This window comes from Kogia breviceps, chromosome 7 (assembly GCF_026419965.1).
Source record: "Kogia breviceps isolate mKogBre1 chromosome 7, mKogBre1 haplotype 1, whole genome shotgun sequence".
In the NCBI taxonomy this organism is placed as follows: Eukaryota; Metazoa; Chordata; class Mammalia; order Artiodactyla; family Physeteridae; genus Kogia; species Kogia breviceps.
The window spans coordinates 74902085-74914524 of record NC_081316.1 but is presented as its reverse complement, the minus strand read 5'-3'; the positions used below and the strand labels follow the sequence as shown (position 1 = coordinate 74914524).

General features: G+C 48.8%; 1 protein-coding gene across 2 annotated transcripts in view; it reads right to left on the bottom strand.

Annotated features, from left to right (window-relative positions):
* GALNT18 (polypeptide N-acetylgalactosaminyltransferase 18) overlaps positions 1-12440 on the bottom strand; it is a 349313-nt gene that overhangs the window by 65294 nt on the left and 271579 nt on the right. For both annotated transcript variants that reach the window (XM_059067917.2, XM_067038607.1), the window contains exon 7: positions 3691-3876. In XM_059067917.2, the coding sequence (XP_058923900.1) occupies positions 3691-3876 (186 nt within the window). The remainder of the gene's footprint in view (positions 1-3690; positions 3877-12440) is intronic.

Genomic DNA, 12440 nt, shown 5'->3' with positions numbered 1-12440 from the left:
GCATATGAATAGGAAGAAGTCACAGTCTGCCTGAAAGCAGAGTCTGGAAGATCCAGACAAATAAACAGACTCTCTGCACACAGTGTGAAGCACGGTGGGACGCAGAGAGTGCTGAGGGACAATGGAAGAGGGGCCCTTAGTCCATCCCCTGGTGTGGGGCAGCCAGGATGAAGGGGAAAGGGAGGAGAGCAGTCAAGGAAGGCTTCCTGGAGTAGGTGATGCTAAGGGTGAGTTTGGAAAGATAAGCAAGATTAGCTAAACTAGTGTCACCCAAACCTGGTTTCCCCAAACCAGCACCTGGGGAGATTTTTACAGATTCTGGTACCACTATACACCTCCTCATCAAAATTTCTGAGGATGAGACCCAGAATCAGTATTTTTTAAAAGGTCTCCAAGTGATTCTGATGCAGCTGGTCTGTAGATCTGCTTTTAGGAGCCACTGACCAAGGGAAAAAGGGATCACACATATGGCCAGCAGATTCATTTGTTAACAAGAATTAGTGAGGTTTTACTGAGCGCTGCCCACGTGCCCCACCTTGTGCCAGGCCTGGTGACACAGATATGAGTAATAAAATCTGTCCTCAGAGAGCCCATGGTCTAGTGAAGTGGTTCTCAGCCCTGGATGGACATTAAAATCCCCAAAGAGCTTTCTTTAAAAAAAAAAAAAAAAAGTCCCCTTCCAAACCAATTAAATCATAATCTCTGGGGTGGAGGCCAAGTGATTTTAAAGTTCAGCCAGATTTGAGACTCACTGGTCTAATGAGAGAGAGACTTTCAGACAACGGAACATTCTCTTACAGGGTGATGATGCAATGACAGAGACACGCAGGCAAAAAGGGGCTTTCTCCCCAGTTGGGGCTGGCTCCTAGAGAAGAGGTCACCGGAGCTGAGTCTAAAATGATGGAGGAGAATTGGTAAGGGTGGAGGCTGGGGAAGAGGTCTTGGGAGGAATTCTAAGCAGAGAGGACAAAATGGGCCAACACACAGAGACAAGAAACAGCCTGGTGTGGACAGGGAGCTCAGGGCAGTTGCCCTAGTCCATGCTGTCTGCAGAGCCTCCAAAACAAGGATGGTGGGTAGTGAGGCTGGAGAGGTGGGTGGAGGAGAAAGCTTAGATCCATGTCTCACACCGGACTTGATGCCTGATCTTGTGCACATGGAGAGTCGTTTAAAAAGATTTCAAGTAGGACAATGACACGGTCGCTGTGAGTTTTTTAAAAAGATGACTTTGGGCAGTGGGGAGTATGAATTTGAGGGCTAAGACTTGAGCCAGGAAACCAATCAGAGGCTGTTGCAGAGGAAGAGACGAGGCCTGAACTCAGAAGTGAGAGGAATGGAAAGGTGGGCTCGGTGATGGACTGGGAATGGAAGACGATTAAAGGAAGACACTCAGGTTTAAGCTCACATGTCTGGTCAGATGGTGGCATCATGACTTTAGACAGAGAATAAGAACAGAAGCAGACTCGGGGGGGAGAAAGATGTACACAGTTTCAGTCAGATTGAGTCTGAAGGGCCTGTGGGAACACCCAGGAGAAGATGTGTGGCTGAAAGTCTGAAGCCAAAGGCAGAAGTCAGGCTAGAGAGAGTAACTAGGAAGCCCTCAACGTATAGGTGGTGCAAACCCCAAGAGTAGATGAGATTACCCTGGGGATACGTATCATGAGAGCAGGTGGCCAAGGATGGGTCCCTGGGGGGCAGTTAAGCAACCACTGGAAGTGAGCCTTGCCCACCAGGAGTTAGGAACAGTCGGAGAGATGAGAATGTTCTGGGGTGTGGAATCCTGGAGCTAAGGGAGTGAAGAGTTTCAAGGACAAGGTGGGATCCTGTAAGTGAAAGACTCTAAAATAGCCATTAAATCCAGCAGTTAGGAGGCCCATGATGACTTTGTCAAAAGCAGCTTCGAGGTAGTATTGGGATGTGACTTGAGAAGTGGACGGGAGGTGGGAAAGTGTTGACTCTTTCCACAGGCCTGAAAGAGGTAGAAGAGGGAGTCTGGACATAGAAGCGAACAGGGGGGTCAAGAGGAAACACGCTGACGCCTTCCTTCTCCTCCTAAGGCTTCATCCTGGACATTTCCACCCCTCATCTGCCTTTCTTGTGTTACCCCCCAGCCCCACCCACTTGACTTGGTTTGAACACTTCTAGGAGTCCCAGGCAGACACTGAGTTTCATCATTTTCCAGTTACTTCTACTCACTCACTTCTCTACTATTCTTTGGATGTGCTGTCTATTTCAACATCTGGCAGCTCCAATCGGGGTGGGGGGAGGACTACAAAGTTTGCAGCTTTGGGGTGCAGACAGAAGGGGGACAACAGTAATGGACAGGATCCCAGTCCTTTGCAGAAGCCGGGGATCCACACTGCTTCGCTGGTGAACTCCTAGGGAGTTTCCAAGTGTGCTTAACATTTTGCTATCAGAGGACACCCACAGCAGGGCTCAGCATCCTGCCCAGAATGCCGTGATCCAACGCCCACAGCCACAGATGGGGCTAGAAGGCACCATCGTTTCCCTAGAAACACTCCCACTGTCAGAGCCGCCTTTGGGGCTGGTTCATTAGGGCTGGCTGCACTCCCGCTGGTACTGCTTGGTTCCCCATTCTTCTTCCCAACTGCTGAAATCTCACTGATCGTAGGAGGATGCAATCAACCCAAGACCCCTCCCCCTGGTCATGGTAGTGAGGGGGTTGCCTGAAAGCTCCCACCCATGACCCAGCCTACTTTCTCAATCACTCAGCCTGAGCAAAACATTAGCTTGGTGGACACATCGGGGAAGAAGGCCTTCATATGGAAACTTCAAGCAAAGATCAATCATTGCCCTATTAGGAAGAGAGAGCAGAGCAGAGGCTTTCTAAAGGACTCACGAGGGGAAGCCATGGCCTTGGGAGGAAAGCAAGAGGTCATGCAGTCAACAGATCCACTTCACATAAAATGCAACATAAGCAATGATCTCCAGGCAGACCAGCTGGCAAGCAGATAGGGATCCCGTAGCTGGCATCTGTTGGGTTTTCCCAACCCAGCGGTCCAAGGTTATTTCCATATGACACACAGCAAGGCTGAACAGAACAACCAAAGAAACATTGCTTTCTCTCTCACACTTCTTAAGTGTGGGTGACTAGAGGACTAGAGGACAGTGGCAGGCGATGATGAGGTTCTGTGAGGGTTAAAAGTAGCCTAAAAAATGTGGGAATGTAGCCCAGCCCCATCCATGTGGCTCAAGCAATCCCAGAGGCATAGGAATATTTCTTATTGGTCTGGTCAAAGGTTCAACGGAGAAGTTTGAATCTAGTCTACAGGGAAATTAAGGCGCATTTTGTGAATTTTGATAATTACTTGGATATTTGTAATCCAGGACCATGAAATATCTATTGTCAGAGAAGCTGAGAACCTGGGAGCATGTTGGAACCTTGGAGCCACGTAGTCCAACTTTCTCACATAGAATGGGGACACTGCTGTCTGGAGGGAAGGAGCCCAACTTCAAGGAGGAGGTGACCAGGGATGGGGTGGGTAACACATGCCTTAGCACCCTATAGTCAGCCCCTTTTCTTCAACATCTTGTATCTTAGGGTTTGAGAATTCACTCCAGCATGGCAAACAAGACTCTGGCTGTCCCCTGGGAAGAAGGGTTGAATCTCAGGTTTGTTTTTTTTCCCCATCAACCCCCAAGAAACCCACTCCCACGGGGGCTTCCTACCTCTTGGGGTATGTTCCATGCCATGTACACATGGCTTTTAAATTCATCCATCCAGACTTCAGCCACCCTGAGGGCGTTCCTGCGGACATGGGCGGTGAGGTCCTCGGTGTAGGGCTTGTGGGCTCGCTCGATGTGGGCAATCCGCGAGCAGGGCAGCACCTCCACGCTCCCGCCACACTGCCACACCTGCGGAAGACATGGGCCATGCATCAGTGCCCAGACCTGACCCTGAGTCTGGAACCCAGACCACGGGTGACCATGAACGTGAGCTCAGACACATCCAGCTCTCCTCACTTTACTCTCCTGTCTGCAAAGGCAGCGAGCTGTACCTTTTTTCTACTCCTAGAACAGGAAGGGTATTGAGTCATGAATTTGTGTCGTTTCCAGTTGCTGTGGATTCACCAGCAAAGAATTAATGCACCCTCCCTCTCCAGTCTTTCCACCCTCCCTCCCCCAAAGAAGAGACTAGACGTTTTGTGACCAGCGATCTGGGTTCTCCTTGCCCCAGGGGAGAAGTTAACAAAATCCTTGATAATGGTCTCTGCAGCAGTGCTTGACATGGAGGGACCAGCAGAGCCTCCCAACAGAGACAGCACCTTACAATGGACCACCTGGGCCTGGACACGGATGAGTGATCTCCACAGGGAGAACTAGGCGCTCTGCTCCAGCTCCATCTTTCCTGGGCTCTGAGTTCTGTCAGAACCCAAGGGAGGGGGAGCTATAAAGAAGGGAATAATACGAAACTTCTCCCTGACCTTGGTGAGTAGGAGCTTGAAGAGGATGCAATTTGATTTTGAAAAATAAAGAAAAATGACCTTGTAACCTGAGCGTCGAGGGACAGTGTCTTGGAGCCCTTGCCACAATCATTCCAGCCACTCTGGAGGTTCAATGTTCCGGAACGTGCACATCCTTTTGTGTCTTTAGGCCTTTGCCCATTCTATTTGTAATTTTGGAATGCCCTTCCTACTCCTTCTCCAGCTGAAAAATATATCATCTCTTAAGATATTGGCCACCCAGCCACACTATTGTGGGGTCTTTGCTTAATTCTTGGAGCAGAGCTTCCTCCTCTGGCCCTCAAAGCTCTTGATGCCACAACTTACCTGCTAATAGGTCAGCCTCCCCCTCACTGTGCTGCTAGAGAGCAGAACCCATATCTCATTCGTTTCTCATCTCCAGCACAGAACACAAGGCCTGGTACATACAGGTACTTTGCAAGTACTTGTTGAATAAATATAAAAAGGATTGATGCCTAACCAGACAATCAATCAGTAAATAGTTGGTGCTTAGTAAAGTGGGATGAATCTGAAATACCTGGTCAGAGAGGATGAGTGAGGCATCTGCCGTGGTTCTGATCAGAAGGGTGGTGGCAGCACCTCCCGTTCTGCCCTTAGCTGCACAGTGAAAGGAGCTGTGTAAATTCACTGCTGACCTCTTGAAGCCACTCCCCTTTCCCGATCCTGTAGCCACCGCCCTCATCCAGACCACTGCCATGTCCCATCTGGACTCTGCAACGGCCTCCAAACAACTGCCCTCCCTCCTGCCTTCCTCCTCTAGTCTCTTCTCCAACCAGCAGCCAGAGTGATCTTTTGAAGGTGTACATTGGATCCCGTCCCACCTGCACGGCGCCCTCCCCAGCAGAGCCCCTGAGGCTCCAGGGGCCTGGCCCCTGCCCGCCCCTCCAGCCTTGTGCTTGCTTCCCGACATACTCCGTGCTACAGTCATGCTGACAGTTTTTACTTCCTCCAGCATGCTGGGTTTCCTCTCACCTCTGGATTTCTGCACATGCAATTGCATACCCACCCCGCCCCGCTTCACCTGACATCCTTGGGGTGTCAGTTCAGTGTCACAGTTCTGTATCCCCTTCAACCAGGTGAGCCTGTCATGCTCTGTGGTCCCAGCCCTGTCTTTCCCGACCATGACACTCTGGTACCTGCTGGTTTACTAATCTCCTTCCCTCTTTCAAAATGTTCTCCAAGCTCTTCACCATATTCTCCTTTAGACATGAGCTAAATGGTGCCTAGAACAGATCACGGGTTTCCAGCAGAGGTGGGATGGCTGGGCTGGGTGGGAGTAGCACGTAGTTTGTAAAAGCACGGCTTTGGAGCCAGCGAGAAGTGGATTCCAATTTTTACCTCTGCCACCTGCTGCTGTGTCACCTTTGGCAGGATATTTCTCCTCCCAAGTCTCAGTTTCGCCCGGTAGAAGAAGGGGATGGAATGCAGGTAGGTGTTTGACCCTGAGCCTGCCTCCGTGTGAGCTCTGTATGCATGGCAGTCGAGGTGGGATCAGGACATCTGGGTCTATTCTGGCCCCACCATGCGCTGGTTGAGCGGCAACTCTGGGGTACTTAACATCCCATCTATGAAACTCAAATTACAGTTATTGCTACACTGAGCTGTGGGCTCTGGAAGCCCCTGTCGTAGTGCTTGGAATATTGTATGCCCTGAGCCTGCACTTGCTATTATTGAGTATTTTATAATAACCATTATGATTGCTGCTATTGGCTTCTCCTGTACAGCCACCTTCAGGGGACAAATGACTGCAGAGGAGTCACGTGTCTGGCTGAAGCCCAAAACAGACAACAGACGTGCTGCCCTCCAGAGTGCCTGGCCCAGCAGGCACAGACCCCTCTTCAGAGACTGGTAGCACCTGTCCACCTAGAGCTTGTCTCCGCTCTCCTCTCTCCTGTGAAAAGAAACTCATCTATTGTGAGCATCTGCCTCGGATATAGCCTTTGGGCTCCTGGCAGCTTCTGGTTGGAGCAGAAGATGTGTATTTGGCATGTTTGCCCCTCCACTTCTGGACCCTGCCCAATGACCCTGAAATAAACAAGAGAGAGCCTGTGCTCCACGATCCCCACAGGATGAGCAGCTCCACTGACCAATGGCTCACTCCATAGAGAATCTCAGAAGTCTTACCCACAGCTGATCTCAGAGACCCTCTCGTGGATGGCAGACAAAGGATAGGAAAGAAAATCACTGGCATTTGGACCTCATGAAAGATGACATCATGAAGCTTCCACGGAGGTTTGGGAGGATGAGGAGGTAAAAGGGATCCAGGCCTGGAACACAGGTCTTAGCTGGCATGATGTGGCAAGACCCAAACCAGATAGAGGCTATAGACGGGAGGCATTGTGCCAGAGAAGCAGGGCCGCTGGAGGGAGGGCAAAGATGTGGGACAGAATGATGGCTTAGCATTGCAAGTTCTAGGGGGTGGACATGCCAAGAGGAGGAAGGGCAAGGTTGGGTACCAAAGGGGTGGCTGAGAAATGAAGACCAAGGGTCAACAACCAAGAAGGCACATGAGGTCGCAGGGCACAGGAAGCCACTACCAAGGTAGAACTTAATTTTTACCTAGCGCGCTTGTGACCCAGGCTCATAACAAGTGAGGCGTGTGCTAGTCTTACAGGCACTGGGGATGCCTGGTGGCACGTCAGCCCAAGGCTGGGCCTTGTGGCTTCTGGATGAGCGCTGGGCAACATGTTTCTTGACCACACCAATTTTTTTCCTGTCTCTGTGCCTTTTCACTTGCTATTCCATCTTTCTGGAATAAATCTCCCACTTGTTACCCAGCTCAAATCTTACCTTCTTTCACCCACTCAGTCTAAATTAGATCCCCTCTGAATACTTTTAGCACCCCACCCTTTTTCTTGTTAATGCTTACTCACAATACTTCTATTTACCTATTTCTCTGTTCATTGTCTGCCCTCCACCTCCATTGCCCTGCTAAAGTATAAGCTCCAGGAAGACAAGGAGCACGTTGCATATACCAGGCACCAGGCACTCAGGACATGTTCAATAACTGTGATCTGAATGAGTGATTCCAGCAATCCCAGAGCCCTGGGCTTTCATTCACCATATAGAGAGGCAGCTTAACTCGCTTAGCTGGCTCCTCTAATAAAGGCCATAAACATAAAATGTGCCAGATTTTACTGAACACAATGACTTCCTTCAAACCCAAGTGGTTTTTCAGCAAAGCTCTGACATTTAAGTGAATGCTGCTACAAACGAGAAGAGTTCCTTTGGCTGCAGAGCTTGAATTACCATTATAAAACTTGGGAAGTTATCAAATGAACCTGGGCGATTGCAGGCGGTTTCGTCTTATAGAACCATGAACTCACTGTATAGAAAGCCCCCCACCTAGCTGAGGCTTCCAGATGCCCACGGAGGAGCTGCTGGGCTGCCCCCAGACGTGACCAAGAACCTGAACTATTGTAAACAGAAGAGCGAGTCACACTCACCAACAGCCCTTCCCAGGGAGCCCTAACCCTGTGATTGTTTCTGAAAAAACTTGGTGCATCCATCTGGGAACTACAAGAAAGCACGCAGGTCTTGGGGGCTGGTAGACAGAGTGTGAATCCTGCCTCTGTCACACATTAATTAGCCTTTGACTTGGACCTGTTCTTGGATATCAGTTGCCTTTTTATTGGGGCAACTGGCAGGTTTAAAAGAGATGCTGTATGAAAAGCTCCCTCTAGCAAAGACAGGCATCTAGTATGTTCTTAGGAAGGATCAGGTTCCTTTCCCTTCCCAGGGCTGGGCGCTGCTGGAACAAGGTCAGGGTCAGAAGACTGAGTTTATGTCCTATATTTGCCACTTACATAAACAGACCTGTTTCCTTCCCAAGCCTCTTCTCCCAGCTGCCAAATGGAGGAGCTGGACTCAGTGACATGTTAGATACCTTCTACTTTTTGCATTCTGCGGTTCTAAGTGTTCTTGCCATTACCTCAAATATTACCCAGTATTTGAGACAACCGGTAGAGTTGTGAATTGGGAGTTATAAAATAGGGAGACACTGGAGGCAAGACATCAGGACACAGTGTGACCATTTCTCCTACTCAGAGTCTGGTGATCACTCTGTAGTCTTTGGTAGGAATAGCAGATAACACTCCCATGTTAAATCCATTCACTGGTTAATATCCTTCTGAAGCACTGGGTTAAGAAGGATTCTGAGGCTCCGTCTGGGCTCAGTGGAAAAGCATGCCACCATTTATTAGTAATATCTACCGACGGTAAGTGATTGGGGGGCGGTAGCACCTTAGTTTTGTACTTCATAACCACAGTTCACAGGATAAGATCCCAAATCCTGTCCAGCTTTTATCTCTTTATGTTATTTAATGAGCTCTTCTCTCTTGGCAAAATGTTCCCACTGTTCCCTTAGCCCAGACATCCTCCTTCCTGCTCTCTGTCCATCCAAAGCCAGCCTGGCCCTGTTCCTCCAAAGTCCTGAAACACGATTTGTGTCACTCAAGTGGTCCTTATTTATTGGCTCATGTTGTTAATTACCTTTTTATGTGTAGCTGTCTCACCTAACTTGGCTGTGAAATGCTGAGACAAGAGTCAAAAGCCAACCCAGGCAGGCTGCGGGGAGGAAGACAAGGAAGATGGAGGCTGAGGCCTGAGAATGGCTGGCAGAAGACCAGCAACGTGTTTGCAGAGTGGTTGTAGGGTCAGAAATGCAGGCAAACAAAGACACTGACTAGGGCATCACCTAGACACCGCATGCGTCTCACTCTAGTAGCAGCCGTGCATGGGAATGAGAAGGAAAGAGAGGTCAAACCTGGGTAAAGCTAAGTCAAAAGCCAGAGGCTGTCAGCCTCTTCCCCCTATCACATATATTTATTTGCCTGGCTAATTCCTACCTACTTTCCCTGTCTGCCCTGAATTTGGTAAATGCCTCTGCTCTGCATTCCCATGTCACCTATACCTCCTCCAGCTGTGTGCCTGTGTACATTTTATATGTACAGTTTAAAGACACATAACACAAGGGACAACTGTTTACCTACCACCCACTTAAGAAACAGTACTGGCAGCAACATTGAAATCTCCATGTGCTCCTCCTTACCCACAAAGGTAACCCATTATCCTGAATCTTGTTAATAATTTCCTTGCCATCAAGCTCAACTACGTCCTTAGTTTTACCTGGTTTTAAATGCTGTATAAATGGAAGTATATTGTCTGCATTCTTCAACTTGCTTCTTGCTTCATTTATTTTCATCACCATTGTGTTCCATTGTATAAATGTACAGACATTTATTTATGCATTCTCCTGGTGGTCCACAGTCTGGTTGTTTTCAGGATTATAAAGAGTGCTCCTTCGAATATTCTTATACACATCTCTTGGCGCCCAAGAGAGAGCACCTCTCTGTGTATCTACACATAGTGGAATTTCTGAGCCATAGGTTATAACACACATTCAACTCTCCCAGGGAGAGTGAAACTCTTCCAAAGTGAGAATCCCATGTTCCAGTCCCACCAGAACAGATGAGCACTCATGTTGCTTTACAATCTTGCCAACATTTGGCATCGTTCATAGATGGGTGTGAAATTCACTCTCACTGTAGTTTTAATTTGCATTTCCCTGAGTACCAGTGAGATGGAGCTTTTTTCCTATTTATGGGCTCAAAACACCAGCCTGTGAGAGAAGACCCATGGCCACCTTGCTCTCCTTAAGGAATCTCAAGAGCCTAAACAGGGCCTGGCACATGATAGATACTCAATAAATTGCATGAATGAAGGATTGAGAGTTGAGCCTTAGTTCTGAGTCATCCGCCTGTGCACTTTCCTCGGTGCTCTCCCAGGTTTCCAAAGGCAGATATTTCATTATTTTCAAGTGTAAGGAAACATTTTTTAAAGTCTGACAATGCTATTCTTCCATCAAACTCCACAGAAAAACACTCCCTGGGTATCCAGTTTCCCAAGCCCTATTCTTACAATAAAACACTGCTGAAAGGTCTTTTGGACCGAATTGCTGCTCGGAAAAAAAAAAAAAAAAAAAAAATGATGCTCTTTCTTGGAAGATGTCCCTGAAGGGGTCTGATTTGGGGTCAGCTGTAAGAAGCCCTTGAAGCAGTTTCCCTGTTTGAAAGGGATCCTTCATAACTATCAGAAGGCAGCAGGAGGATTCATCTGGCAGGAATCCAAGAAGAGACCAGCTGGGCTGGAAAGTCTGGAAACTTTTCATCAAGAAAAAGTTAAAAGGCTGTTTTGCAGGGACTTGAGATTTCCTGAAATAGCTGTTTACCTATAGAAAACCCAGGGGCAGCCATGGTGCCAAGCTCAGCAAACCAGCCCATCATAGACAGGGGCCCCAGCTTTCCCTGGACCCTAATGCTCTGACTCTAAAGATTGGGACCATGAAAGTTAATTTCCTTATGGGAAATTCCAGGAGGATCGCTTAGCAAACACGTGGTCATCGAGATTAGAAGCCTTCTTTCAGTGGTTCCAAACAAGGTAAACTTATACATGGTTACCTTTAAACTCATAGCAGCCAACAGCCCTGATTACTATTGTCCAAATGCAGGCTAGGGTGGACTCAAGACAGAATGGAAGAAAAGGAAGAAGACAGGCCTGGTCCTACCTGGGGTTGGGGAAGTGAAGCCAGGAGAAGGGTGGTCTCCAAGAATGTGGCTGACTCCTATTGCTTACGAATATCTGTGTGTTCCTCTACATCTCTCAGCCTTCTTTGAAGTCAGGAGAGCTTGTGTGAGCAGCTCAGGCCGATGAAATAAGAGAGGAAATTACAGCTGTCACTTTCAGGCCCAGGTGGGTAAGTATCCAGTGTGGGAAACCCATGAACACTTCTCCTCCCAATCCGCTGGATGTTTACGCCAAGATGACCTTGAAGTTCAAAGACGGGGAACCCCCAAGAAAAGCAACCTGAGTCCTCAGTTACCACTTGGAGAGGAGCTGCCCAGGAGAGCCCCCCAACATTTAGAGGACTGTGAAGTGAGTGAGAAATAAACTTGTCCTGGGTTCAGCCTTTGGGGTTTGGGGGCTGCTGTTGCAGACTGTGATCATTTCCCTGATTCATACAAGCTGCCAGCATGTGGAGAGGCAAAGTGACCAGAGAGGCTTGGGCCCTGCAGCATGGATAAACAGGGGTTCAATCTATTGGGTGAGACTTTGCAGCAGAAGTTTCTAGGCATGGGGAGAGATTGTCCAGGTCCAGATGATGAGTCCCTTCAGAGCAGGTCCCCACTAGGGACTGAAGATACAGAGAGGAGATTTAATCTCCAGGGGGGAGAGAGGGAGCTGCCAGGGGTAGGCAGGTATTAGGACTCCTGCAAAACAGGCTGTAGGGGAGAGTCTGGTTCCAGTTCAGAACCAGAGCAGCAGTCAGAAAACCAAAGGAGAAGCCAGCAGGCTGGAAGAGGAGAAGCCAGGGGCTTGGAGAACATGCATGACTCAGGGTTCCTCCGACAGCCACAGGTAGCAGCCCCATGGCAGCTCTACAGATCCTAGTGTGAGCCAGGGGAGGCGGGGCTGCAGCCACACCGCCAGCCCTGGTCAGGTGACACAGTCTAGCAGGGCTGACCCTCACAGCTTCCGCCTGCATGAAGCTGACAAGGTTAGTTGCAGCCCAGGCGTTTTTATCCAAAACTACAGAAGCCCCAAGCTCTGAGACAGAAGTATTGGCCACGTTCCAAATCAGGATTCCATTGACACGTGCGCCCTCTACTCTAATTGTATCTTTTGTTTTGAACTAAGATCTCTGGCCCCATTACCATCGCTGACGCTGTTAGAGAATAATGAGCTTGAATGTCACAGGGACTCAGGGAACCATTTTCTGAAAACCAGATAAAACCCTTCCCGTCCCTAGTGTGAGAGTCATTTTTATCAGATAACTCAGGCCATCCATTTACTCAGGAGTTCTCAGAGCCCTCTCTGGTGGGTTAAGCCCCTCTGAATTGCTGTGAGCACCTTCTGTGGATGTATTCAGAAAAGCTCACTCTACCCGGCTGCTATTCA